The 26,913-nt window shown below is 42.9% G+C and overlaps 3 protein-coding genes across 3 annotated transcripts in view; 2 read left to right on the forward strand and 1 right to left on the reverse strand.

Annotated features, from left to right (window-relative positions):
- Positions 1-4,133, reverse strand: part of LOC113493018 (transcription factor BCFI-like) — a 31,267-nt gene extending 27,134 nt beyond the window's left edge. The window contains exon 1 of the mRNA XM_026870791.1: positions 4,029-4,133. Coding sequence (XP_026726592.1) covers positions 4,029-4,059 — 31 coding nt within the window. The 5' untranslated portion in view covers positions 4,060-4,133. The remainder of the gene's footprint in view (positions 1-4,028) is intronic.
- A 130-nt stretch (positions 4,134-4,263) lies between these two features.
- On the forward strand, positions 4,264-15,744 carry LOC113493024 (diamine acetyltransferase 2-like). The gene is made up of 5 exons (XM_026870797.1): positions 4,264-4,327; positions 11,995-12,163; positions 14,744-14,795; positions 15,125-15,330; positions 15,404-15,744. Exons 2-5 carry the CDS (start codon positions 12,074-12,076, stop codon positions 15,575-15,577), a joined length of 522 nt encoding a protein of 173 aa, XP_026726598.1. The 5' UTR covers positions 4,264-4,327; positions 11,995-12,073; the 3' UTR covers positions 15,578-15,744.
- Positions 15,745-18,730: 2,986 nt separating this feature from the next.
- On the forward strand, positions 18,731-26,438 carry LOC113493093. Its single transcript, XM_026870914.1, has 7 exons — positions 18,731-18,885; positions 18,966-19,325; positions 19,417-20,618; positions 20,692-20,812; positions 20,904-21,197; positions 25,253-25,288; positions 25,889-26,438. The coding sequence occupies exons 2-7, from the start codon at positions 19,001-19,003 to the stop codon at positions 26,056-26,058; spliced, it is 2,148 nt and encodes a 715-aa protein (XP_026726715.1). The 5' UTR covers positions 18,731-18,885; positions 18,966-19,000; the 3' UTR covers positions 26,059-26,438.
- The last annotated feature ends 475 nt before the right edge of the window (positions 26,439-26,913 follow it).

A 26,913-nucleotide genomic window follows, 5' to 3' on the forward strand; every position in this document is an offset into this window, starting at 1 on the left:
TTTACATTGACAAACACAACTCACTAACTGATATCATCACACCGATAAATTTGTACAGATTATTATTACTGATCGTTTTCGAGAGTTAAACCTATAACAACGCGACTCACGACACTAAACGCCTCAAGCTGTTTGCCCATACTTGTCGATGTTTTCTGATAATCATTTAATGATATTCAATTTAAAGACATCTTTAATATCTTACAGGCAGCATCTATACTATTTGATCCACTCTATTTTTGATTCTCATTATTCTTTACCACTAGAATTACATTTTTAACATTAAGTTCATAAATAATAATTCGAACAGATTGAACAATAACTAGAGAGCAGTTATAACAACAGCGATAAGCGTGTTACACACACACACACGTACCGTACCCGGGCCCTGTGAGGATGAGCACGCACACACACACACCACACTGACTTTGACATGAACTGTTCGTGCATGTCACAGTACGTCACACTGGCTGGATATTATTTCTCAATGTAATGAATGATGCGTTAATATGTGTCAATAAGGCTTCGCTAACCTAATGTTCAGCTTTATGCGGGGAGGCTCACTTTGGTTTTGTAATATCAATAATAATCAGAAAGCCAAAACCAAATTCTTTTTTATTTCCAACGTTTTCTTAGCGTCCGTGGCCTGGCTACTTTTCGGAGGATCGGTTTGGAGAAACCGAAGGGCTTGTACGTGCAATTATGGACGAAGTTATCTTGACAAGTAACTACCGAAAATATGGCATTAAGGATGGTTGACATCTGTCGGGCATGCCACTGTCCCGGTAAATCCTTGAGGCTTAGTTTCGGGCAGTCCTCATCTTGCTAATACGAGTGGCGAATATAATAGACAATAACAGGCATAACCAAGTGGCCAGGACTATCCACCAGCAGCTTGATTTGAAGTACCAACTTGTCTGCTCCAACAGTCTGAGGTGCCGTAGTTACTATTGGCATGGGCATATCACATTGTGCTGGGATCTATCTATCATCACTGACAGGACTTTTGTTGACAATAAGCCTGATATAGTGGTGCTAGATCGAACGGAACATTCAGAACGTCAAGCAGTGATTGTTGAGAGAAAAAGAAAAATAAATGAAATATTTGAATTTACTAGCTCACGAGGTTTTCGACTTGTGGGTGTAAAGGTGGGCTCGGCAACTATTATCCCGATTCAGTCGTAAGTGCCTATGGCTTAATAATCAAGATCCTCGACGAACACCTTAAGAGGCCATGATTCAGAAAATGGTACTTCTTGACACGGCGCGTATCGTGAGGAGGTTGTCTCTCTGGAGCCCTAACCACCGGCATCTCGATTCTGTTCTCGTTGTTCCATTGCCATCAGGTGACCATTTTCTTATGTATTTTTTTTTGTTTTTATATATTCAAATTGTTCCTAATTTACATGGAAATATGTTAATAAAGGAAATAATAGTCGTATAATGAACGCGTTACACTGCAAGTACTAGAGACACCAGCACGTTTTTTTTGCCAAGCGGGAATTCTAAACTCTAATGGTAATAGTGAGACTTGCTTAGTAAGTAGGTTTTTATGCTCTATTTAGCAGAGTTTATGGGATTCACCTGCTTAATGGCGGGATCTAATAAAAAAATATTTGGTTCACTAGTTTTTTCCTCTTTCACGCAAAAAACACTGAACCGATTTAGACAAAGGATAGTTTTTATCCCGATTTAATGTACCCTGATTTAATTAATCATTTTCGATTAGTAGCGGGCGGGCCCGCTTGCCACACCTAGTTGGCTCCTCAGTGCCTTGGGATCCTATTCGAAATCTTTGACGTCTATCACATCCCTTTAATACATTAGCTACGGGACAGTTTTTATTATTTATCTGTTAACGGAAATTGTCCTATTCGAGTCCTTCAGAGTAACTAATCAAGAGATGACGCCGCGGCAGAGTCGCGTCTCGTTTCGACAAATGACATGTGTGATGTGGGTAAACCATTATTAAACAAATAATTAAAATCCGCATTACTTGCGGATGGAGGTTGGTATCCACTGCAAGAATTCAGCAGCTGGCAATAATGATGTGTAACAGAATTGGCATCTAATTCCTGAAGCTGAGTACTAAGAGAAAGTTAGGTGCCGTAGAAACAAGGCGAATTCGTTTTATGCATTTTATGACACTCTTGAAATAGTGCGTGCGTATTAGAGCTGTTATCTATAAGTACCGGAAGGAGCCCACGCGGGCGCTAGCGGCGCAGGCACCTCGCCCGCCGCTTGCCGGAACCTCTGCGACGGGTAACCGGAAGTCACGCGAGCTGATGCCTCCAGGCCTATGTCGTAAACGTCAGGCTGCGATACTTGTGTAACAAGTGTGCTTTGTTGTAAATATAGTGAATAATAAGGCGGTGCGGCGCAGGTCGCGGTCAGGCGCGGGCGACTGAAAGCGGGTCAGCGGCGCCGCGGTCAACACTCGCTAACAATAACAAGGAAGCGAAGGCACTGCGCTAGCCGGGCCGCGGCCGCGCGCCCGCCACCTGCCTCCGCACTGCGCTCGCTGCCTGCCAGGCGATATCACTACGAGATAAACAAGCTCCTGATGCCGCGCGATCCTCTGACCTGCTCGGGCCCGTTCCGGCCTGAAGCCACCCGCTACTGTGCGCCGGCTTAGCTTCCACGACTCGAACTGGTGCAGGCTATGTAACAGTGGTGTGCAAACGTTTAGCGATAAGAAAAGGCGAGTAACGAACAGTCGGAAGTCCGCGGCGAGTGCAGCGCGACAGCGAGCCTGCGCCGGCGCCGCACGGCACACATCCGCGCACACGTGCCTCCGCCGCATGCCGCGCTTCGTCGCGCGCGCTCGCCTCGTACCTACGTCATGAACCTAGCTACGCTAGGTCGAAACAAAGAGTTGCGATTTAGTGATAAGGTAGCACAAAATACAGGTACTGCGACACACAGCCACAACCGTGTACACCTACACACATGATTATCTGTGATCCATTCACGAAAGATAAGCCGCTGCTCACTACAGCCGCCGCCGCCCGCCGCACCAGCCTTACTGGAGATAACATACAACTCGGATACAAACAAAAACATCTAGCTTTCAGTTCTGGTGATCGACCTAGTCTATCTATACGTCTCTTCGTTTGCCATTTGACAACAATACTCGATGGTGTAAGGATTGTTTTAGTAACTTTGGACTCAACATTACCGCCGCGGCCGTAGCCCGTGCTGGACTTCTGCTTGATCATCCACCGACTGCGTATAGTACCTATACGAATTCTGTTGCAATGTAGTAATCTACAAACTATCAGAACCAGCATGACAGAAGACTGAGTAAACACAAAGTAAAATAAGAAATGTTTTTTCTCACAAGTGTAATAAGTTTTTTGGGGATCATCAATTTGATCATTTCCATGCATAAAATCGGTACTGTTACAATTATTCTTTTCAAAATTACTTAGTATTGCCTGTATATGTTGTGTACTTTCAGCCATGTTCTATGCTTTTCTTTGGTGATTGTCTGTGTTTCATACAATATACACTTCTTTCTACACCGCAAATTATTGTCGCTGTGGTGATTGCAATCAGTAGCTGCTGACAAGTTGGTAACCATATCAGATTTATTTTGGCGTCAATATCCTCAGAGCCGGCTAGGTACCGCCCTAATGCTTAAGATGAAAGTGGCCTCTTAGCACGAGCAGGTAAGCTCTGTATCGTCCTACTCAAGCCCGCTAACGGTTAAGGGATTTTATACTTGATTTGCATTTAAATTGTTTGCATCACATTAAATTATGGGTGCAACATATACTCAGTAAACGAAAGCAATACTGTAAAAATGGCTAAGAGATAGCTTTTGCAACAAATAAATACGTTAATATACATATCCAATCCATTAATGAGTGAGCATAACTTACAGCATTGATATCAAAAAGTTATGAGGAGTTACCTTATTGAGCAGCCGCGAGCGCAGTCGTGATGCACCAGCTCGTGGGCGAGGCGGCGGACACCGCAGGAGGCAGGCGGCGGGCTAGCGGGAGCGAGGGGCGGGAGACACTCACCGAAGTGGTACTCGTTCTTGGTGCTGGTCATGGTGCGTCACAGACGGGGCCGGCGCGCGCGGCGCGGCATGCCGGGTGGCGGCTGCAGCTCGGTCGCGGGGCGCGTGCGCGCGGCGGTCGACAGCGCGCGAGTCCGCGCAGCCGCCCGCGCCGCCGCGCCCGCGCCCCGCGCCCCGCGCCCCCAGCCGCGACCCGCTTACGCAACGAAGACGTCGCGACTCGCGACACGCCTGACCCCGTCCGCGCCGCCCTCCGCCGCCGCCGGCAGCCTCAACGACTACCACTTCCCGCTACCTTAGGTGACCACAGTAAACCACAGTATCAACCTTTTAATCCACCACGTCTAAAGAGAGATTTATAAGTTTGATGTCTGTCTGTCTATCTGTGGCATCATAGCTCCCGTATGCATTAAAGTGATTTCAATTTAGTTTGTAATAAAAGTGTGTGATATAAATTGTGTGAGAGTGTTTTCATGATTGACAGAAATCGGTCGAGCCTTGTAAAAGAATAAGGAACGTGTGCAAATATGCTCGAGTGGTTACTCAAATGAAAGTGAACTGAAATCGAAGATTGATAGCTAGAGCAAGAGTTCTTAGCTTCGTTTCATGATAGTGGTGTGATACGGAAATCCGATTGTCAAGCGAGAGTATCAATTATTACATTATTTGCAATTCTGATACAGATGATTTTTTATCTTGTTGCGTTCATACAAGTTTTTTATACCTAATTCGTTTAATTTCTTAAACAGCGCTAATGCTGCCAGTCCTGGCACTGCCATGATTTTTTTTTTTGAATTGATTGAGACTCTGAAATATTTGCTTCAATATTGTTTAATATTTAAAATAAGCTCTTGTCAATAAAAATACATTGTTGGCAGAAGTTAAAAATGAAACCCCCAAAATTTCAAGATTTATTTGGCTATGCCACAGAACCCCTTCTAAATGAATGTATAAAGATAATCTTTTGAACTCTTCCGTCGGCTGTCAACAACGAGATCCTCTCGGGCCAGTCATTTTTAGTTTAGCGATACACACAATCAAACTTAAATCAAAATTAAATGTATGGTAGGTATCTAGAAAACGGAACCTTAATAGGCGATATTAACACAAAACAGAAAATTTTATTACATTAAAAAATTAACTTCCTTCCATTGGCCTCGGCTTAAATACAGATAAATGCGAAATTTTAATTCCCAACAATCAGCCATTAACTCATAAACAATCAATATTACAAAATAAATTATTCATCAGCCCCCGGCACAAAAGTTGTAGACCATTCTTCACTTCGCCTTCTAGGGTCCCCAATCTTAGAAGAATCCTTTAGTAAATTTATAGATGATGAAATTCAAAATTTTCAATATATTTCGGATAGACTTTTTAATGTCATTGCATTCGGCCATAACTTTTACTCGGTTTTGTTGTTTTATTCCAAAAATTGTATACTCCCTCCGCTCTTCACAATTATGGAGGCATTTACCCCTTTTCGAAAAAGTTAACCAAATTATACGATCCCTCTTAACAGACGTTAAGATGGACCGTATAATTTGGTGAACTTTTTTCAATGTGACTGTGGCCTACTTATTCGTAAAGTTACCAGCCTGAGTTTGCCAGCGTTTCTGTCTTCGGTCCATAGCACTGAAAAATTAACATGAGAAATCTTAGGCTCTTCTCTGGTTCATTTTCAGATCCTATGCATGTCCGAGGCAGTATATAGTTGGAAAATGTTCTGCCCGCCATCAACCCGTACAACTTTCTTCTGAAAGACAAGAAAGAAAGACTTCTGGGTCGAGCCGCTTTGCAGTTTAATAAGTAATACATTTATAGATACGTCACTGAATACTGCAGAGCGCGCTGTGTACTGTGGGAGAATGGGAATCGGGCCTCTGAATATAGGCATTATCTTCAGCCAACATATGTTGGATAACAATACTCTCCGGCTCCGGCTCCGGCGGTATGCGTTTGAGTGTGCAGTTGAGCGTGGCATTTCATCTTTGGCAATGCGGTGAAAGAGTCGATTGCCTTGGTCATCATGGCCTGTCCTGCAAATATTAATGACATCATTCGTCGTGCTCTTGTCACTGCTGGTGTACCTGCCGTTTCAGAACCCAATAGTTTGGAAGACAACGATGGCAAGAGGACGGAATTTCCAAGGCAGCAATAACGGAATATCATTACTGCCTTGGAAATTGGGTCGGCGTTTGGTGTGGGCTACAGAAACCCTAAAGCGGCGGAAATATAATAACCTAGTTGGTTATTATGGTTTTGCGCAGTTTTTGGTTGAAACGTTCGGGGCCAGGTGCTTCAAAAAAAACTCGCAAAGCGTTTGGTCAACTCTACCCATAAACAGAAGGCTGGTCTGTATCTTGCTCAAAGAATTAGCATTTCCATACAACGTGTCCATGCAGCCAGCCTTCTGGGCACGTTTCCCGATATTGGCATTGATGAAGATGTCTTTTTGAAGCTTTTTAAATTATGTACAATTTTCATTTTATATTGATACTTATAGTTTTAAAAACGTAAATGTTAAGGTTGGTTTTGTTGTTAATTAAATAGAGCTAGAACTTTTTTCATCCCGGTCATAGATAGCCTACTAATGATTTATAACGTAGGTAGAGCCAGCATAGGAGAAGGTTGTCTATTCGGCCAGTTGGGTTGTTATGGTATTAAGCTATGTTCCGATTAGATGAAGGATTTGAATCATTTTCTGGTCCGTGCGAATTAGTTACCATTTAGTTTTAGTATCAATATTAATTAAGTTTTTTATGATTTGAACTGTTAGGCACACATAAAATAATAATTGAATTTTATTGTGAATTGATTTATAAAAAGTATGCATATAGAACAGAAACATTTTTTTTAACACGCTGATACGCCGTCTGACCTTAGAGGAGGAACTCGAGGAGCTCGTGGCTAAGCTATAACCGCATAAGTGAGTCGATCACAGGTTAAGCTGCGCTTGACGCGGTTGGTTCGGAGATGGGTGACCATCTTTGTCATAACGAGTACCTCCGTGTTTCGGAAGGCACGTTAAATTGTGGGTCCCGGCTGTTATTCCTACATCTATGACAGTCGTTACAGGTAGTCAGAAGCCTGAAAAGTCTGACAACCAGTCTAACCAAGGGGTATCGTGTTGCCTAGGTAACTGGGTTGAGGAGGTCAGATAGGCAGTCGCTCCTTGTAAAACACTGGTACTCAGCTGAAACCGGTTAGACTGGAAGCCGACCCCAACATAGTTGGGAAAAGGCTAGGCCGATGATGATGATACGCCCTCTGACCACCTCTTATCTAATTCCCAGAGCGTATCTTTCAACTTCAAGCTCATCAAAAATATAAACAAAATTGCGGTTGCATTGTGCAAGGTACATGGTACATTTTAAAATTTGCTTGCGTGGTTTGCGCCAGGCTGCTGAGGCAAACCGCGCTTTCACCGCTTTGACAAAGCTGAGATGCGACACATAGTAGAGCCAAACGACTTCTTATACTGCGGTAATGTCAACTCCGAGAGCCCTTCATCTGGTTATAATGCATTCAATCTTGATTTTAAACTTCTTAATATCGATCCTAAGAACAAGCCCGTTTCTTTTACAACCGAAAATGTTGTAAGTGCGGGCACGGCAGCTTCAGTGCCACCTTTCAAGCCAAAGCCAAGAAGTGAACTTTATCTTATAAACATTTGCAGTAGAAAATAGAGAGAATTTTAGCTACCGTGGATATACGAGTAGGACGATCCCACTGCAATTGGGCGAACGTCTCTGTCGCCGTGAAGGTATTCCATTATGCGAGTAAGCTCCTTCAAGAGTGAACCCGACGTCACTAGCGCTAGGGACCCTCAAATCAATTAAGAGGACACAGCAACCCGTTCAGCAGTGATGACATTCTGGAATCAGCCGACTGCTACATAATTTCACTGAAATTACGATTGTGTGTAAATTTGGGCGTAGTGGTTAAGGAAAGTAAGGTGGTTGCCAGGAGCTGGGAGTTTGCTCCCTTCTATCAATCCTTCACGATTTATAATAATAATAATAATCTTTATTTTCCATAAAAACAGACACAAAAAAAGTGGAAGTCCCTGCCTATTGTGCTAGGTGATAAACCTGTGTTACAAGAGGCAGTGCCATCTCCGATTTTATCGACACAAATTTTGTTTATAGGATTTAAAACTATTTTTACAAAGAGAATGAGTTAATACAACTCTATTATTAAATGATGTAACGGTTTACTCACGCGTATTTATCGGGGTAGCCCGACTAGTTTTAGAGTTCGACTCGCGATCCCGCCGCGTCTGCTCATGATTAAGGACTCCGGTTGGGTCCGAAACTAGTCGGGCTACCCCGATAAATACGCGTGAGTAAACCGTTACATCATTTAATAATGAATCAGTCTCACGATAGTTATTATAAAAATAATACAACTCTGAAAGGTGGGTAACGTACTAAACTAACAACATTTAAATTTAATTAAATAACAACGGTTTTTATAAGTGAAAGTGGGTGTAGTAAGTGGGTGTGTATGTGCGTGTGTGTGTAGGTGCGTGTGTGGGTGGATGCGTGTGTATGGATGTGCGGGTGGTGTATGAGTGTAAGTTAGAATTAGAGGTACATTGCTTCTATGGTAGTGTTTAGGTGACTTAAAATATGTTTGCTAACATTTGTTCGGTCTCATCATATGTAAGAGACTGCAACCACGGCTTCAGTCTCTGCTTAACTCTGCAAAAAGTAAGTGGGTAGATTTAAAATTTACTATTTGCATTAATTGTAAGATATACTTACTAATATATAAAGCTGAAGAGTTTGTTTGTTTGAACGCGCTAATCCCAGGAACTACTGGTCCAAATTGAACATTTTTTTTTGTGTTGAATAGACCATTCATCGAGGAAGGCTTTAGGCTATAAACCATCACGCTGCGACTAATAGGAGCTAAGATATAATGTGAGGAAAGTGTGAAAAAAAGCCGGGCAGGTATACCTAAATCATAACTTATATCTTCTACCGACGGGGACGAAGTCGCGGGCAACAGCTAGTTGTAAGATAACTAAGGGTGGAAATGCTTACAATGTAGGTAATAACCTAAGCATGGCATAAGTTCAGTGGCGGCCTTAGGGGGTGGCGAACAGGGCAATCGCCCGGGGCCTCACGCCCCTAAAAGTTTTTTGTCGAAAACCCGAAGGGACTTAGCAAACATTCAAGTAAACCGTACGAAGACATACAGACACAGGATAAGCATTCGTGGATCGCAAAATGTCCTACGCGGGGATCGAATCCACGACACGACTTACGGCGATTAGTGAGTTTTGCGCAGTTATCTCTACCTCTCCGTTATCTCTTGTCGCATTGAACTCTAAAAAATAGACGTGGATGACTCGAACAGGTACGAACACGGGAACAACAATACCGAGTATCACATCTGTAACAACCAGAAGCATATCGCAATGCAGTGGCTGATGCTAAATACCAGAGCACTGCCTAGTGGCTGGAGCTCCGTGTGAACAGGTCGAGCAAAGCCCGATTCGTAGCATTGTTGTGTCGCGCCCCGTACTGAACTTACAATTATTATGGTGTTGGAAAATGCTTACAATATAGCGCCTATTTAACCATTCACCGGCCACTGTAAATACCAGAATTGGGGCCCAGGCATGGGTCCTACCTATCTAATCGATGCTAATCGAAAACAAAGGAAATGTATGTATACCAAAATCAGTGATTGCACTAAGCTTTAGGTCTACAATGGGTAACAAATGCTGTCAAAAGATTTTCACTTAAAATCAAACAATGTTATAAATAAATTGATGAGATTACCGACACTAGATCCTACGCGATCCTACTTAAAAGATATGCAACAATCTATATTAATAATTTCGTGCAGGGCTACGGTAGACTCGATCGAAACCTTATATGAACAACAAAACATAAAAAAATATTGATTTTGAATCGAAAACATGTATCCGCAAAATTCGGATTATGGAGAATTTCGGTAAATTGCGATGGCACTTACAAAAAAACTTCTGTCGCCATCTTTACCGTTGACGTTTGGCGAAAATATAATGTCATTTGGTTTCTTATGATATCACAAATAGATAGAAACTTTTCTTCTTGCTCTTTTGGGTTTTAGAAATTTTTCATTAATAAATTGAAATCGGTGTCGTGGGTACCAAGGAATGGTTATGTGGCGCAACTTTGGGGAGTTGATCGCGATAGGTTTCTTTTATATTCAATATTATTTGTCAAAAGTAATGAAATATGTGCGCAAGGGTTTATGGGTAGTTTTAATTTAAAAAGGTTTAATGGGGGTCAAGGTTACACTTTATCTCGACATTCCCATGGAAGCGGAGACCACCGAACGCTGTAAACTGAAGTCCACGCGGACGAAGTCGCGGGCTACAGCTAGTAAATAATAATTACACAACCCTCGACAAATTATGTTTCCCAGAATAACAAGGTTTCAGTTAGGTATAGCAATTCTATCTATATCTCACTTTAAAATTTAATTTCCGTATCCCATTTTCCTATCACCAATTTTCCCATCAGATGAAGCTAAGAACTCTTTCGAGAATAAGCTCAGAAGAGCTAAAAAGTCATCAATATTCTTTTAGAGTGCTCTTTGACTAGAGTGCCCACTCGATAAGATTTGCAGACATTCCGTTATCATTCACCACTTTCACCCCACGACAATGAAGTCGCTCAGTCTGTTCGGGGGCCACAGAAAACCAGAAAAACTCATAAGACAAACCCTTTTGCGTTGGGAGTTTATGAACATAATCCATTTTTTATTTATTTTTTAATCTTCTTATTATTCAAACTTACAATCTACTAATTTAAAAATTTCCCTTTTCTTCCCAAACCCCTTCATTAATCATTTGATACCCATATCGTGGGGGTGGATTTCAAACAGCCAGTCCGCCATCTTGGGGAGGCCGCCATATTAGATATGTGTTGACGTTTCTTAGCTAGTCATGTATTGTCATCAGAACTCAGAGCGTTTGCAAAATTTAATTCTAATCGAAGACCGGGAAGTGGGTCAAATTAAGTTCCAAGATTTTCTGTCGATGCTTCTGACTAAGTTGAAACACTTTTTTATTTTTAGTCCTTGGATATTATATTAACTGCAGTCTTAAAATAATTATCTTTTTAGTAAGTCGTGTTTAAGCTAAACATTGTTTTTCGTTAAAACAATTAAATAATCTTGTAGTATTATAGTTTAGTTTTGAAGTCTATAGGCGAAATAGCTTTGGTTGCAGTGTGGGTTATGTTAATTGTATTTTGGCTTTCCTGATCTCAGAAGAGGCCAAAATTCTTTATAAGTTATTGGATAAGGTGTTGGGTCCTAGTTAGCTGTTTTATTTTATATTTATTTTTGTGTTGTAGTTTTAAGCTCCATGTAGTTTTTTGACGATGTTGTCGCTAAGCGACAAAGTTCTTAAATAAAAAATATAATAAAACTTGTAGTAAAGAATCTAAATCGTGCCGTGTCTCTTTAACAAAAAATACTGAACTTAATTGATTGATGATGTGTTTGATTTTCCCTCATAACATTTGAATGCAGCGCCATTTAAAAAAAGTGGGTATTTAGATTGTTAAAATCGTTTAATTTATTTAAACAAAAACACACCAAGATTGCTAACCTTTTTTTAGATTCCGGAGTAACATTTGCGTCGACAATTAAAAGCATAACATTATTGTGATCGAGACTGAGAGCGTCATCTAGCGGAAATCTGTGGCGCTGCTAAACATAACATTCTTGTTAGTGTGTACGTCTATAAAACTAGATGTCTCTGGCTACGTGGTTCAATTTCTTAAGTCAAATCCATTGCATTTTTAACTTACTTAAAAAAGAGGTCTATATTTTATGATGTAATGTTACTTTAAGAAGAATTTAAACCCAAATCTTTAAACTTAATGACGCTAAAAAGTTTTTAGAGTGGCGCCATCTGTGGTTACGTCGCGTATTTAAGTTGGTTCGCACTTTCGCAGGTGCATGATTATAGAAGACGCTATCCAGCTGGTATGACAGTGACAGCGTCAGTGTAGATATTGCGCGGTCGACAGCAGCATGTCTAGCAGCGAGCCCACGCCGGCCGCCGCCGTGAGCGTGCGCCCCGCCACGCGCGCCGACATGCAGCACGTGTACGACATGATTCACGTGAGCGCCTCCACCTATACCATACTCGTACATTACACGCATACAAACACACTTGTGTCGTCCACGTTGATACAAGGTTACCTATGCCATCTGATAGATAATACTACACACATCCGACCACCACTGGTTATTTGCGGTGCACACATTCGGATTTCTAGTGGTGATTGTTAAAAACACATGTATTAACTACTCTTGTGACACGCAGTAAAGCACTCAGAACGTATTCATGTGCGCGTGAGTCATCGGTCACATGATTAACTTCTAATATTCACAACAGCATTATTTCATAATAGTCGGTATTTTCAAGGTTTATATTTTAACGCTAAAGGTAAAGAGAGATAATTTATAAAGGACTAGGTGTTGCCCGCGACTCCGTCTGCGTAGACTTCATTTTACAGAGAGAGACAGACAGAGTAACTTCCGCGGTACGCATATTTCATCATATTTTATTGTTTAAACAAACAATATTTGTTTCAAAATGTCAAAACCTTTAACACCCAAAAGCCGGTGAACGCATTTTTTTTTATTTTTAATAAACAATATTTAAGCCACATTTCAAAGCCGTAGTGCATTCCAAAAAAAATGTTTCATATTGACTTTGACCCCCATTAGTAATAATTACCCCCATATTGTTCAGTTAAAAAGTAACCCATGTCCTTGCTCAGACTGTTTATCAAAATTTCATTACAATCGGTTCAGTAGTCTTGGCGTGAAAGCGAGACAGAGGGGTAATTCCACGTTCCTGCAGATACCAATAACCACTCTTTTGCGTGATGGGTAGCTCATTTGTTACAAGCTTTTGCCCCGCCGCTTCACCAGCGTAAAAGTGTGTATATAGTGGTCTTTCTTGAGTTTAAAGTTTATTTGCTTTAATTAAATGCTTATATTAAATTCTGTACCTACGGGGCGACACACAGTGTCAATTTATTGAATATCCAATAGTTGTGTTGGCGAAATTTAATCCAATTTCTATTGATTCATCGCCATTTATAAATAGCGAAATTATTGATGTCTTTCATCGAAGATATTTGTATAAGTATGCACCAGAGTGAGCGATGAAAGTCAGTCTGAACCGATGCGATGAGAGCTGGCTATAGGCAGAAGATAGAATCTTCGATTTGTTAAAACCACTTTGTCCGCTTTACCAAAATGTTACTTTTGTTTCAACATTTCAACTGGCGTACTTAGCACTCTTATTTTTTTTCGAAATAGCGTGTGTCGCAGTTACATCATTCGATAAAACGGCTTTCGACTTAATGTACTTTCGAACTTGGCTTACCACACAAAATATTTTACACTCCCAAAAAAAAATTGTTGCAGAGTATTCGACGAAAGGAAGTTGAACACAAATAATTTCTGTATATTGTAAAGTTACTAACCGGTCTCGCTATCACGCATTAACAACAATTATTTTGCTGTGGATTTATGCTAAAATAACCTTGTTCACAACTGAATACTTGTAACACTTTACGTAGTTACATTGATAGGGATTAACACCATTGTAGTACAGGTACCTAATAAAAGTGGTCCATAAAGGCAACTTACATTTAATACTTAACAACAACTTTATAAAGGCAAATCACACACGGCATACATGCTTGCATGTTGCACTATCACGTAACTTCAGTAGTGGACGAGTCTCGGTGCCCCCAAAATAAGCTGCGAGTGCGAATTAACCACATTTAGTATTCTGTATTAATTTATGATTAAAACAATGATATGGAAAACTTTTGAACTAATTTGCATTTTGTCATTTTTTACGTCATACAGTGACGTCTTCTGAACGCAGCTGAAATGCAAAGGGCTGTAGGAATATTGTAAGCGGGGTGAAGGTAACGTAATCTCAGGTATCTGGTGTCAACTGAAGCGTTGCCCTAACTCGGGAGATCCTGCGCAATACTTGGGCCCCCAATTCCGCTATTTACAATTGCCGATGAATGAATGGAAATTGGATTAAATTTGTCGTTATTCGATTTTTATGGACATCGACGGCGGAGGCCGCGGCTGCTAGTAGTACCGCGCGGCAGAACTAAGTTATTGAAAACCACACCACTAATAAGAACTCTGCACACATTAAACCTAGTCGCCGAATAGATAGATCTTTTGACATGTAACCGAAGAGAATTTAATATAATAACTTTAAAGATAATATGTAAAGACTGTTAAGTTTGAAGATAGTAAGTATTCAACTTTAAGGATAATATGTAAGACTGTTAAGTAATATGAATAGAGATGTACTCGTATCTACACTATCGTATTGGGATATAATTTCTGTAATGATAGTTGTAAGTATTTAAATAAATAAATAAATATTCTCCTAAGTATTTTGCCAACACAACAATTTGTAATTCTGTGAGAGTTTCGCCTCGTACTGAATTTCTTTACATGGGAGTTGAGAATTCAAACTGTAGCTACTGACTCGAACAGGATGAATTTTAAACATTGCGAATGCTAAACTTGCAAACTATGTAACATTTTATACTAACAGAGAGTAGCTTTGTTCACACGAGAACGAAAAACAAGCGATACTTGTGAGTCAAGAGGAATACAGGGATGGTCTAGGTGACGCGGTTGTTGCAGGAGCTGGCCGAGTACGAGGGCATGCCGGACGGGCCGCGCCTCTCCGTGGACGGTGAGCACTCCTCGTTATCTGTCAAGCACTCCTACACCTGGCAACTCGCTCGGAGTTCTGCTGCATTGTATTAGTATTTTGGCTCTGCACTATAAAAATCCACGGTGATCAGAAAACAAAAGTAAAATGCGCTACTGGACCGAGACAAGCCCAGTTTTCAACAACCATGATTAATCAATAAAGTATTGTAGATAATCACAATGCGACTTTTTAACCATTTAGAGGAAGAATTAGATCTAGTCTAAAAAAATCCTCTTCCGTATGATAGGTATGAAGCATAAGATAGTAGTTAAACTGGGCAAAAAGAAAGGTCGATGCTGCGTCGACAGATTTGGTGCGGGACGGGTTTGACACGTCCCCACCGTGGTTCTTCGTGCTGGTGGCGGAGCGCGGCGGCGCCGTGGTGGGGCACGCGCTGTGCAACCGCGCCTACTCGTCGTGGACGCGCCGCGCCTTCTACGTGGAGGACCTATACGTGCGGCCCGAGGCGCGTCGCTGCCGCGTGGGGCAGCGCCTCCTGCAGGAGCTATGCCGGGTACGTGGCCGTGTGCTGTGACTTGTGTGTCGCTGTTCTCGATGTGTGGACTGAGCGCGTTGTCGCTGCGCAGATGGCGGTGCGCGAGGGCGTGACGCGCGTGGACTGGCACGTGCTGGAGAGCAACGCGCCGGCGCTGGGCTTCTACCGGCGGCTGGGCGCGCGCGACCTGCGCGTGTCCGAGGGCCGCGCCGCTATGCGCCTGGACGCGCCGCACATCCAAGAGCTCGCGCTCTCCGACTTGTGACGCGCCGCAACACAAATCATCTGAGCCGAATCAAACAATCAAATCACGATATTAATTATTAAAGCTATAACTGCTGTCTTTTATTAAGTACCTAATCAAAATAAATGTTCTACTTTTAGAAACATTGTTATAATATACGCACTATAAATCGCCATGTATGAATGTAAGAGAACTGTTGTCAGTAGAAGTACTCATTATTCTTCACTACCACAAGGAGTAACAGACATCGAACTTCTGGGAGGATTTTTAAACTAACAAATTGACAATGGCACGTGCAGTTGATATTTTTTCGCTAATAGGATGCGTGCTAAAAAGAAAAACATTTTTGTCTATTAGTTCGTGTGTTGAGACACATAAGCGGTACATATTTCTTTTTGTAATTACTGCTTTCTGTCTCCTCACGGACATTCAGCAACGTGTTGTTTATTATTGCAACTCTTTGTGGCCCAAGTCCAGCGACATAGCCACTTCAAGTTGTACATACTGGGTCCTAATCTTATCTGCTGTGTTATTGACACAAACTCAGATGTTTTTCTCCTTTTGATTCTCGACTTCATCAGCTCTGCAGCTCGTTGGAACGCTTAAATTGTTTCTTCTTAATGTTGGAATTAATAAATCGTGGTGCAACCTTCGATTGGTATACCATGGGGAGTCAGTGATAGTTCTTAAAGGTTCGAATTAAATCTTTACAATATATCTAGATTGGAATAAGATGCAGTGCCCCAAAACTGAATGGGAATGAATTTTCTTAAAATAATTGTAAATTCAGCAATATCGGTAGTTCTATGAATAAGCGAGCTCTATCTGAAGAATTTTATCATTTCGATTAACTGGTATTTTGTAATTATCCTCTCGTGGTTATAGTTACTTAGTACAGGTTTTGAATTTATTAAACGGTAACTTACCTTAAACTTGAACTTAAACCCGTAAACGAGTTGATTATTCGGTGGAGATGGGCATGAACGGAAAAATTATATTTTTAACTGGGTCAATATGAGACGCTTTCACAAAGTTTGATTCGTCGAAGCCAGCCTCTCGCTTAACTTGATTCATTTGTGTGACGAAATGGAATGAGTAGATTATTATTTGCCAAAATTTCCACAGTTGACAGCAATAATCGCCCGGATTTGTGGTTTTAAACATTTAGATATCAAAAGTTGCTTAACAAGATGATTGATGTAAGTTAACAAGCGGCTGATTGATTTCTTCATGGCATGTGTAAATGTGAGGCCCAATCTCAAACTTGTAGACGTTTAACTGTATCGTTCGTGACCGAGCGGCGGCGGCGGGCCGGCAGCCCGGGCCGGGTGGGCGGCGGGGCGCATGCGCGGGCCGGCGCCGCGCGGCCCCGTGCGCCGCGGCCGGCGCGCCGCACTCCGCGCCGGAGCGCCGCCGACGCTCGCCGGCCGCTCGCTGGCCCTGCTGGCCCCCGCTGGCCCCGCTGGCCCCCGCTGTCCCATGCTGGCGCGCGCGACCAGAGCGCGCCACTACTTCGCGAGAGCTCCGCGCCGCTATACGCTCTCCACAAGCCTCCAGCTCTCTTTTAAAGGTCATCTTACCAATTTTTATTCAATGGTATTATCCAGTACTTTAAACTACGCACAAGAGAGATGAATCTAATAGTTACAGTCAAATATTGTCAAAAGTTGTTCGGTTTGGCTAAATGATAACTCTAAACGTGTGATTGGAAATAATGTGCATCAAAAACTAGGCCGGATTTGTGAGCAGACCGGTTCCTCTGTAAGTTCATATTATGTAGCTTCCGTCGTCGTGCATAGCTTTCTTCTTCTGGCCTGGCTTTGCGGAAACGGTACCAGCACCTTGCTCCAATGTCCTTATTCTTCAAACTGACATAAGCTAAGTTGCACGTGAGCTTACAATCTTGTTTACTTGCTCATATGAGCACAGCGGGAGGCGCCTCGTATGTAGCGGCTCTGCGATCTCGGCTTTGTTGGACCGCTGAGGCTCTGCTCACACCGGCTACTAATTATAAACGATACCTATTTATTTATTTTCATCTCGTCCAAGAATATTTATTATTGTTTTAAGCCGGGATGAATGTGTTTTACAAGAACATTTATGGAGCCTTTTGATATTTGGCCATTCATTGAATTTATTAGCTGTATTGCATGTCTACGCAAATTTAGTTAATAGCATTTTAAATTAACCGATTATAAACAAGGTTTATTGCATGTCGTAGCCCCGCGTAGCAAGTTACATTTGAGCTTCGTCTACGACCAGTGCGTAGCATAGTTTTTATCGCAATAAGAGCATGTACGTGCTGGCGTGAGCCGGTCGCTCGCGGGAGACTGTCTGAGTGTGCTACTGCTACACCTACACAGCGTGGAATGTGGATAAACTGTCCCTCATGTTTATATACTTCATATCACAATATAAATATAATTGGATAGGTTAACTGTACTCAAGTACAAAGATTTAATCCATTTATTTTCCACAAAGGAGAGCTTTCGTAGAGAGTGTTGTTTGTGTTTATGCACCGAGCCAGGGTCAGCTTGAACACGTTTACTAGAGCTGTACCTGTTTTATGTATAAGGAAAGTTCATTGTAGAAAAATTCTAAGTTCTAAGAAAAAATCTTTGTAAACCAACTAAAAGAAGGCCAAGGACATATAAGCTTTTATTGTTGCAGTCGGTTCCACTATTCTATTCAACGTGAAAGTACAGAAGTTTAGTTTCTGTATTCGGCCATAATCTTTAATTTGATAATTCGATTGTTTAGTTCGATATTGATGTTTGATGTGCCTATTGTTAGTTGCACCATCGTCGCACAATCTCTTCTTCTAATTTTCTCAAAACGAGTTACCAATTAAATAAACAAATAGTTTTACTTATAAGTAGAATGAGTTTCTCAGTTGGTATACATATATGGTAGGTAGATGGTAGATGGTAGGTAGGAGACCTTACAAACCTCTGGGTAGTAAAGTAGCTGCTCTAATGTGGCCTTATAATATCGATCGCGGTTATAAATGTAACAGGTACGGCAGCGGCGGTGAGGCGTCGTTTGATCCCGTGCAGCGGAGCGAGCGAGTCAGTGGAGCGAGGCGGGTCGCGGCGCGGCGCATGGCGGGCGTCGCGTGAGGGGCGCCATGCGCGCGCTCCTGCCGCTGCTGGCCGCGCTCGCCGTCGCCGCCGGCCGCGCCGCGCCCGCGCCGCCGCCGCTGCTGCTCGTGCTGCGGGCCGCCTGCGACAACTCGCTGCACACGGTGTTCGACGAGGCGCGACTGCTCACCTATGCCCCGGTGCGAGCTCTCTATAACCGCCGATCGGTGCGACTTCTGACCTACGAAGGTGAGAAGGTGCGAACATTTATCGCTAATTTAAGCAGCAGTCTGTCGGTACTGAGCATTAATATCGTACGACGTATTCAGAGACGTGCGGAGCCGACTGGAGGGTGTCGGTGACGATGGGCGCCCTCGGCGTGCTGAGCGAGGGCGGGTCGGTGGTGAGCGTGGGCAGGCCGGGCGCGGCGGTGTGCGGCGCGCTGGTGGCGGCGGCGCGCGCGCTGCGCAGGCGGCGGCCGGCGGCGTGCGCGGCGGGCGAGGCTCGCGCGGCGGCTGTGGCCCGCCTGGCCGCGCGCCTGGGCTGGCGCCGCGCCCTACTGCCTCCCTCGCCGCCGCGCTCCGAGTGCGCCGCCGCGCTGCAGCTGCTCGCCCTCGCGCTCTCCGCCGCCCACTTGGAAGTGCGCCACGAGCCGATTTCATCTGAAGAATTGACTAGCAAACCTGACGGTCAGTCACCAGATTGAGATCTCGAACCATGGCGGTCTCACTGTGTCGTTTAGATTGTAGCTTTAAAAGATTCAGCTCGATTTCGTTTCAGTTGTGATCCTGTGTGCCTCTCGGCGTTCTGACGCGGCGGGAGCAGCGGTCGCGGCCGACGACGCCGGGAGTGCGGGGCCGCTGGCGTTGCTTCTGCATGTGGAAGAGTGCGATCCCGTGCCTCTTTCTACGTTTAACAATGAAACACATAACGCTTTGCGATTAAGCAATATCAGTTTAGTTGTAGGTGAATCCTATGTGAGATATAAAAAAAATTCGTCCTCTGAAAATTTTGCTGCAGACAAACGTTTATCTGCGAATACTCAATGGAATAACGATGACGCCGTTCTTATTAAAAATAATGTCGAAAATATGGAATCCGTTAAACAAGAACCTAAACATGATCTAAATAGAGGACTGCAAACAAAATCATCAAACCAGCGCAGCGCCAGTATAGCCGACGGCGACGACGACGCTACGAGCCAGTCAGCTCGCCGCCGGGAAGTTCTGCGCTCCGGCGCACGGACTGATCGCATTGACTCATTGTTACCACAAACAGAAACCACATTTTTTCAACGGTTACTACTTCTCACAGATGAGCTCCTTGGAAAACCGCAGGACACGGACGATCTGGGAATATATGACAAAATACTGAAAACCGTTGAAACAGAATTTGAGGTGGAAAACTCAACATTAGACATCAATAAAATAGATTTCCACCTGTATGAAAGATCTAACGGTTCATCCGGCTTGTGGAAGCCCGCAGCCGTGCTCAGCACCACATCCACCAGGTCACTGGAGTTATCCGACGAGTGGGTGACGACCGTGGAGCTGGTGAACGTGACGGTCCCGCTGGACAGGTGGAGCGCGGCGGGCTCGGCGCGCGCGGCGCCCGGCGCCCCGCCCAGCAGCGCCGCCGCGCTGTCCGCCGTGGCGGCGTGCGGCGCGCTGGCGCTGGCCACCAGCACGGCGCTCCTGCTGCGCTGGGTGGCTACGAGGCGCCGCCGACGCCGACGACGTCGCGACGCCGTGCTTGCTCCAGCTGATTTCACTTTCCCGGTGGATGAGCGACGGCGCGTCGGAGAGGGCATGGAGACAATGCTATCTTGCTGGCTGCAGCAACTGCACGAGTTCGGCGGGCCCGAGCTGGAGCGACCCGACCTACTGAAGCAGCCTCCCTGCGTGGCTCCCCGCGCGCCCTCCGCGCCCTCTTCCACGTGTAGCGTCAACCGAGTAACGGTTGACCGGCGCATCCGTTACAAGGTACCAGCTCGCAAAATCTAACTTTTTGTTTCGACTTATTCCATGTTTGCCTAAGTAATGGCTTTTATTGCAGGGCGACGTCGTGCATATGAAATATCTGCCGGCAACAGCAGGTCTCGAGCTCAAGCGCAAAGCAACCGATGTTTTGCTTGTTATGCAAAATTTGCGACATGAAAATTTAAATCCCTTTATTGGTGAATATATAATATCAAGCATGATTTGTCTCAAAGATTAATGATGACTTTGTACGTGTTTAGTAAAGGCATAGTTTTTTATTTTGTGCAGGGTGTCTGTGCGACCTGCGGCCGGCCTTGGTGTTTGATAACTGCTGGCGAGGCTCGCTAGAGGACGTGTTGATGGCGGACGACATCAAGCTGGACTGGACGTTCCGCTTGTCGCTGCTGACAGACCTGGTGAAGGGCATGCGCTACCTGCACGCGTCGCCGCTGCGCGTGCACGGGCGCCTGTCGTCCCGCAACTGCGTGGTGGACTCGCGCTGGGTGCTGCGCGTCACGGACTACGGACTGCCGGCGCTCTTTCATGCACAGGGGCTGCCCCATCCACACCGCGCCGCTAGAGGTGTTTTTCACTTAATTTTTACGTAAAGTACAACAGTCTTTTAACATAAAAGTGTCTTCCTTTGTTCGGCAAACTTTCAGTTTAATTTAATTCCCACGTTTTTATAAACTAACTTACTTATTTGTTTGTCTTTTCGGTTGGATTTTTGTAATTCAATTCTGAGGCTCTTCTCAATAAGCTAGCAGATTGAAATTTTCAGGGTAGCTTCACATCCGATCACAATGCTATTTACAATTTACAAAAACAGACTGGACCTATTGATATTTTTTTTATGGAGTGACATTTAAATTGTGGGTTAGATTTTTAAATCTATTCATTTTATTTTACGAGTTTTTCTTATACCTGCTCAGTTTTATAATTGGTTTGAAAAGATACGAGTACATCTCTATTCATATTACTTAACAGTCTTACATATTATCCTTAAAGTTGAATACTTACTATCTTCAAACTTAACAGTCTTTACATATTATCTTTAAAGTTATTATATTAAATTCTCTTCGGTTACATGTCAAAAGATCTATCTATTCGGCGACTAGGTTTAATGTGTGCAGAGTTCTTATTAGTGGTGTGGTTTTCAATAACTTAGTTCTGCCGCGCGGTACTACTAGCAGCCGCGGCCTCCGCCGTCGATGTCCATAAAAATCGAATAACGACAAATTTAATCCAATTTCCATTCATTCATCGGCAATTGTAAATAGCGGAATTGGGGGCCCAAGTATTGCGCAGGATCTCCCGAGTTAGGGCAACGCTTCAGTTGACACCAGATACCTGAGATTACGTTACCTTCACCCCGCTTACAATATTCCTACAGCCCTTTGCATTTCAGCTGCGTTCAGAAGACGTCACTGTATGACGTAAAAAATGACAAAATGCAAATTAGTTCAAAAGTTTTCCATATCATTGTTTTAATCATAAATTAATACAGAATACTAAATGTGGTTAATTCGCACTCGCAGCTTATTTTGGGGGCACCGAGACTCGTCCACTACTGAAGTTACGTGATAGTGCAACATGCAAGCATGTATGCCGTGTGTGATTTGCCTTTATAAAGTTGTTGTTAAGTATTAAATGTAAGTTGCCTTTATGGACCACTTTTATTAGGTACCTGTACTACAATGGTGTTAATCCCTATCAATGTAACTACGTAAAGTGTTACAAGTATTCAGTTGTGAACAAGGTTATTTTAGCATAAATCCACAGCAAAATAATTGTTGTTAATGCGTGATAGCGAGACCGGTTAGTAACTTTACAATATACAGAAATTATTTGTGTTCAACTTCCTTTCGTCGAATACTCTGCAACAATTTTTTTTTGGGAGTGTAAAATATTTTGTGTGGTAAGCCAAGTTCGAAAGTACATTAAGTCGAAAGCCGTTTTATCGAATGATGTAACTGCGACACACGCTATTTCGAAAAAAAAATAAGAGTGCTAAGTACGCCAGTTGAAATGTTGAAACAAAAGTAACATTTTGGTAAAGCGGACAAAGTGGTTTTAACAAATCGAAGATTCTATCTTCTGCCTATAGCCAGCTCTCATCGCATCGGTTCAGACTGACTTTCATCGCTCACTCTGGTGCATACTTATACAAATATCTTCGATGAAAGACATCAATAATTTCGCTATTTATAAATGGCGATGAATCAATAGAAATTGGATTAAATTTCGCCAACACAACTATTGGATATTCAATAAATTGACACTGTGTGTCGCCCCGTAGGTACAGAATTTAATATAAGCATTTAATTAAAGCAAATAAACTTTAAACTCAAGAAAGACCACTATATACACACTTTTACGCTGGTGAAGCGGCGGGCAAAAGCTTGTAACAAATGAGCTACCCATCACGCAAAAGAGTGGTTATTGGTATCTGCAGGAACGTGGAATTACCCCTCTGTCTCGCTTTCACGCCAAGACTACTGAACCGATTGTAATGAAATTTTGATAAACAGTCTGAGCAAGGACATGGGTTACTTTTTAACTGAACAATATGGGGGTAATTATTACTAATGGGGGTCAAAGTCAATATGAAACATTTTTTTTGGAATGCACTACGGCTTTGAAATGTGGCTTAAATATTGTTTATTAAAAATAAAAAAAAATGCGTTCACCGGCTTTTGGGTGTTAAAGGTTTTGACATTTTGAAACAAATATTGTTTGTTTAAACAATAAAATATGATGAAATATGCGTACCGCGGAAGTTACTCTGTCTGTCTCTCTCTGTAAAATGAAGTCTACGCAGACGGAGTCGCGGGCAACACCTAGTCCTTTATAAATTATCTCTCTTTACCTTTAGCGTTAAAATATAAACCTTGAAAATACCGACTATTATGAAATAATGCTGTTGTGAATATTAGAAGTTAATCATGTGACCGATGACTCACGCGCACATGAATACGTTCTGAGTGCTTTACTGCGTGTCACAAGAGTAGTTAATACATGTGTTTTTAACAATCACCACTAGAAATCCGAATGTGTGCACCGCAAATAACCAGTGGTGGTCGGATGTGTGTAGTATTATCTATCAGATGGCATAGGTAACCTTGTATCAACGTGGACGACACAAGTGTGTTTGTATGCGTGTAATGTACGAGTATGGTATAGGTGGAGGCGCTCACGTGAATCATGTCGTACACGTGCTGCATGTCGGCGCGCGTGGCGGGGCGCACGCTCACGGCGGCGGCCGGCGTGGGCTCGCTGCTAGACATGCTGCTGTCGACCGCGCAATATCTACACTGACGCTGTCACTGTCATACCAGCTGGATAGCGTCTTCTATAATCATGCACCTGCGAAAGTGCGAACCAACTTAAATACGCGACGTAACCACAGATGGCGTCACTCTAAAACCAAGAGTGGGTCGCGGTTTTTGATATCTTCCACTATAAGATGTTCTTTCATAGTACTCAATTTATTTTTCAATTTCTCCCGCTCAGCCTGAGTACTCAGTCCTATAATGACCTTCCTGTCTTTAGCTTTTCTCACCTTACGCACCTCAACCCATCCCTCCTTGGCGTCTACGGCTTCCCTGATTTTTCCAAGCAACTCTTCGCCCGTGTCTTGGTTATCAGTAGATGTGACCACCACTGAGTGAAGGGTTTCCCGGAATTTCTGCGTTCTTTCGCTCTGTACGGGTGTACTGGCGGTTACGCTGGCGTAAGTGGCTGTAGTTACCTTTTCGAGCAGTTCTTTTTGTTTGTTCATTTGCTCCTTTAGGTCGGTCATCATGAGATTGTTTTCTCGGAGGAGCTTTATGTGCTCCTCAATACGGGAGCCTTGAGGAACTGCCTCGTTACCAATTTCTGGTATCTCCGACGTGGGCCGATTTGGTGTGCTCAATTTTTCTCCACTGTCTGGTGAAAGGCTTTTCATTTCGGCTTCTATTCCTTTAATTAAGGAGTAAAGTTTTGTAAGTGCTGAAAGCACTTCCTCCTTAATTTCTCGCTTAAGGTTGCCAGCTTTGCTCAAGTGAAGTTTCGCCCGCGCGATACACTCCCTGGCCTCGATTGATTTGTTCTTCGTCTGTCGTGGGGGATTTAGTCCTGCTGAAACTTGTGGAGATGTCCTGACAGTTTGAGTTGTAGATTTTCTGATTGGGGAGCTGGCGCTTGTAACTGCCCTAGCTGCCTCCCAATCGTCAATCCTGTCTCCAATGCTTCGCCGCTCTGCGGTTCCAAGTTCAGGTTTCTTTGGGGAGGATTTTGCCGGCTTTTGCGGCGGAGTTCTAATTCCCGACATCATGTTTTGGAGGTACACGTCAATAATAGTAATAAAATCGGAAAGTGGTATAGAAGAGAAAAGAAGGAAAAAGTCGTACTTATAACTAATGCAGTAACACTAAACAGTTACTGTATGTAATGTCGCGAGTGATTACTCTATCAGATAGAGTACGTCTGTTGTGGCGCTGGGTTTACTCGGCCTACAGTCAAATCCAGAATGTTGAAAATTCCAGTCGGCAGAACATTAATAAGACACAGTATTTACAATTTTATTTTATTTTTGACTAAGCAATAATAATAAAATGTTAAATTTTACTAATTTATTAATTTTTATTTTACAGGTTTTCCAAGGCAGAGCAGCACAAGGAGGATAAAAGGTAAGGAATAATTTGCTAATTAAAACAATAAAAAAATAAAAGAAAAAGAGAAAAAAAATGAAAAAAATGAAAAATAAAAAAATCTAAAGTTATTTTTGATGATTTTATGTTTCCAGGTAATAGTCCTTCTCGAGCCCTTTTCAACGAACCCAATCTCGCCCTCCTACGCCAAGTGGTTCCGGAGATATAACTGTTTAAAATTCCAGACTTTCTCAAAAAAAAACTGCCTGGATTTATTAAAGTGGAATTACTCGGGACCTATGGCTCGTACATGGGCGTGCTTGGGCTCGTTTTTCAGGTCTTGATCCAGGCTATACAATGGTGATGTTAAAATCCCTGAAAATTTCAGACTCCTGAAAACTGAAATTTTTCAGCTTATCTACAAGAAAATGTTCTGCCTGTGTGTCCGAAGAAAACCCCGTGTCTCTAGGATCACTAGTTCGGAAGTTAGAGCCAATCAAAAAGAGGGTTTGACAGTTGTCAAACTGTCAAAGTCAAACTTTGCACTAAAATAACTTCGTCCCCAGTGATCGTAGAACAGTGGTGTTTTCACTATTCTGGGTCAGTTTTTATGGGTCTATCTGAAATTTGATGTTTCAGGACACCGAAAAATTTCAGGCCGGATCCGCCTGAAAACCAGACCGCAGGATAAAGAGGACGCTGCCAAGGCCCCCGCAAAAATCCCCGGCCCGCTACGACAACAGAGTCGAGAGTTATGGGCGTTTGAAAATAGCCAATATGGCCGCCCAGCTGTCAAACGCTGTCTTTAGACAGCTATATCTCGTCAACCGTTGGCCGCAGAGAGACGCGGTTTCCACAGGTGATCCTAGCTTGACCTCCCTAGCCCGACTCTATAGTTTTCAGGCCTGAAAAATCTCGACCCCTGAAATTTCCTGAAACTATGCCGATCTTATAACTAATAATAATACACTTATAGTGCAAAAAATCCGGAGTTTCTAAGTCCAAGGACTACCGTTTTATAGTTCATCAAAGTTTCCAGACTAAAAATCTGAAAAAGTCTAAATTTCTATTTTCGCCGTTTTAAGCGCTATCTGGCCGGTCTTTGGGCTTAGTCCGGATGAAAACCCTATGTTAGACACTAAGGAGGTGAAAAAAAAATTTTATTTTAATTAATTTTCAATTAATTATATAAAAAGTGAAAAAAATCTGTAACTTCTTTGTTTTTTGACCTAAAATTCTGGAAAAAATACTTAAATTTATAGAATTACAAGGGCTATCTGCCTATTACAAAAAATTTGGAAAAATTTAATTTTTTTTTTAAAGAAAACTGAAAAATACTGAAATTTCTTAAATTTCTAATTTTAGACAATATAATTTTACAATAAAAATTTTTTCTCCTTACAGGTCTCTTCAGCCGGTTAGCGCGCAGCAGGAAACAGCAAAAAATGTGGGGGTGCTCACTTAGTTATAAGATCGGCATAGTTTCAGGAAATTTCAGGGGTCGAGATTTTTCAGGCCTGAAAACTATAGAGTCGGGCTAGGGAGGTCAAGCTAGGATCACCTGTGGAAACCGCGTCTCTCTGCGGCCAACGGTTGACGAGATATAGCTGTCCGTATGCTTTCACTAATATAGATTTTTGGTGTGGAAGTGGTGAAATTTCAAT

The sequence above is a fragment of the Trichoplusia ni genome, chromosome 4 (assembly GCF_003590095.1).
Source record: "Trichoplusia ni isolate ovarian cell line Hi5 chromosome 4, tn1, whole genome shotgun sequence".
NCBI classification, from domain to species: Eukaryota; Metazoa; Arthropoda; class Insecta; order Lepidoptera; family Noctuidae; genus Trichoplusia; species Trichoplusia ni.

Excerpts from the sequence above, each read along its gene's own strand:
- LOC113493024 (XM_026870797.1), top strand. The coding sequence starts at position 12,074 with ATGTCTAGCAGCGAGCCCACGCCGGCCGCCGCCGTGAGCGTGCGCCCC. Across the intron at positions 12,164-14,743 it reads ACGTGTACGACATGATTCAC|GAGCTGGCCGAGTACGAGGG; the intron begins GTGAGCGCCTCC and ends CGGTTGTTGCAG. Across the intron at positions 15,331-15,403 it reads TCCTGCAGGAGCTATGCCGG|ATGGCGGTGCGCGAGGGCGT; the intron begins GTACGTGGCCGT and ends GTCGCTGCGCAG.
- LOC113493093 (XM_026870914.1), top strand. The coding sequence starts at position 19,001 with ATGGGCGCCCTCGGCGTGCTGAGCGAGGGCGGGTCGGTGGTGAGCGTG. Across the intron at positions 19,326-19,416 it reads ATTGACTAGCAAACCTGACG|TTGTGATCCTGTGTGCCTCT; the intron begins GTCAGTCACCAG and ends ATTTCGTTTCAG. Across the intron at positions 20,619-20,691 it reads ACCGGCGCATCCGTTACAAG|GGCGACGTCGTGCATATGAA; the intron begins GTACCAGCTCGC and ends CTTTTATTGCAG.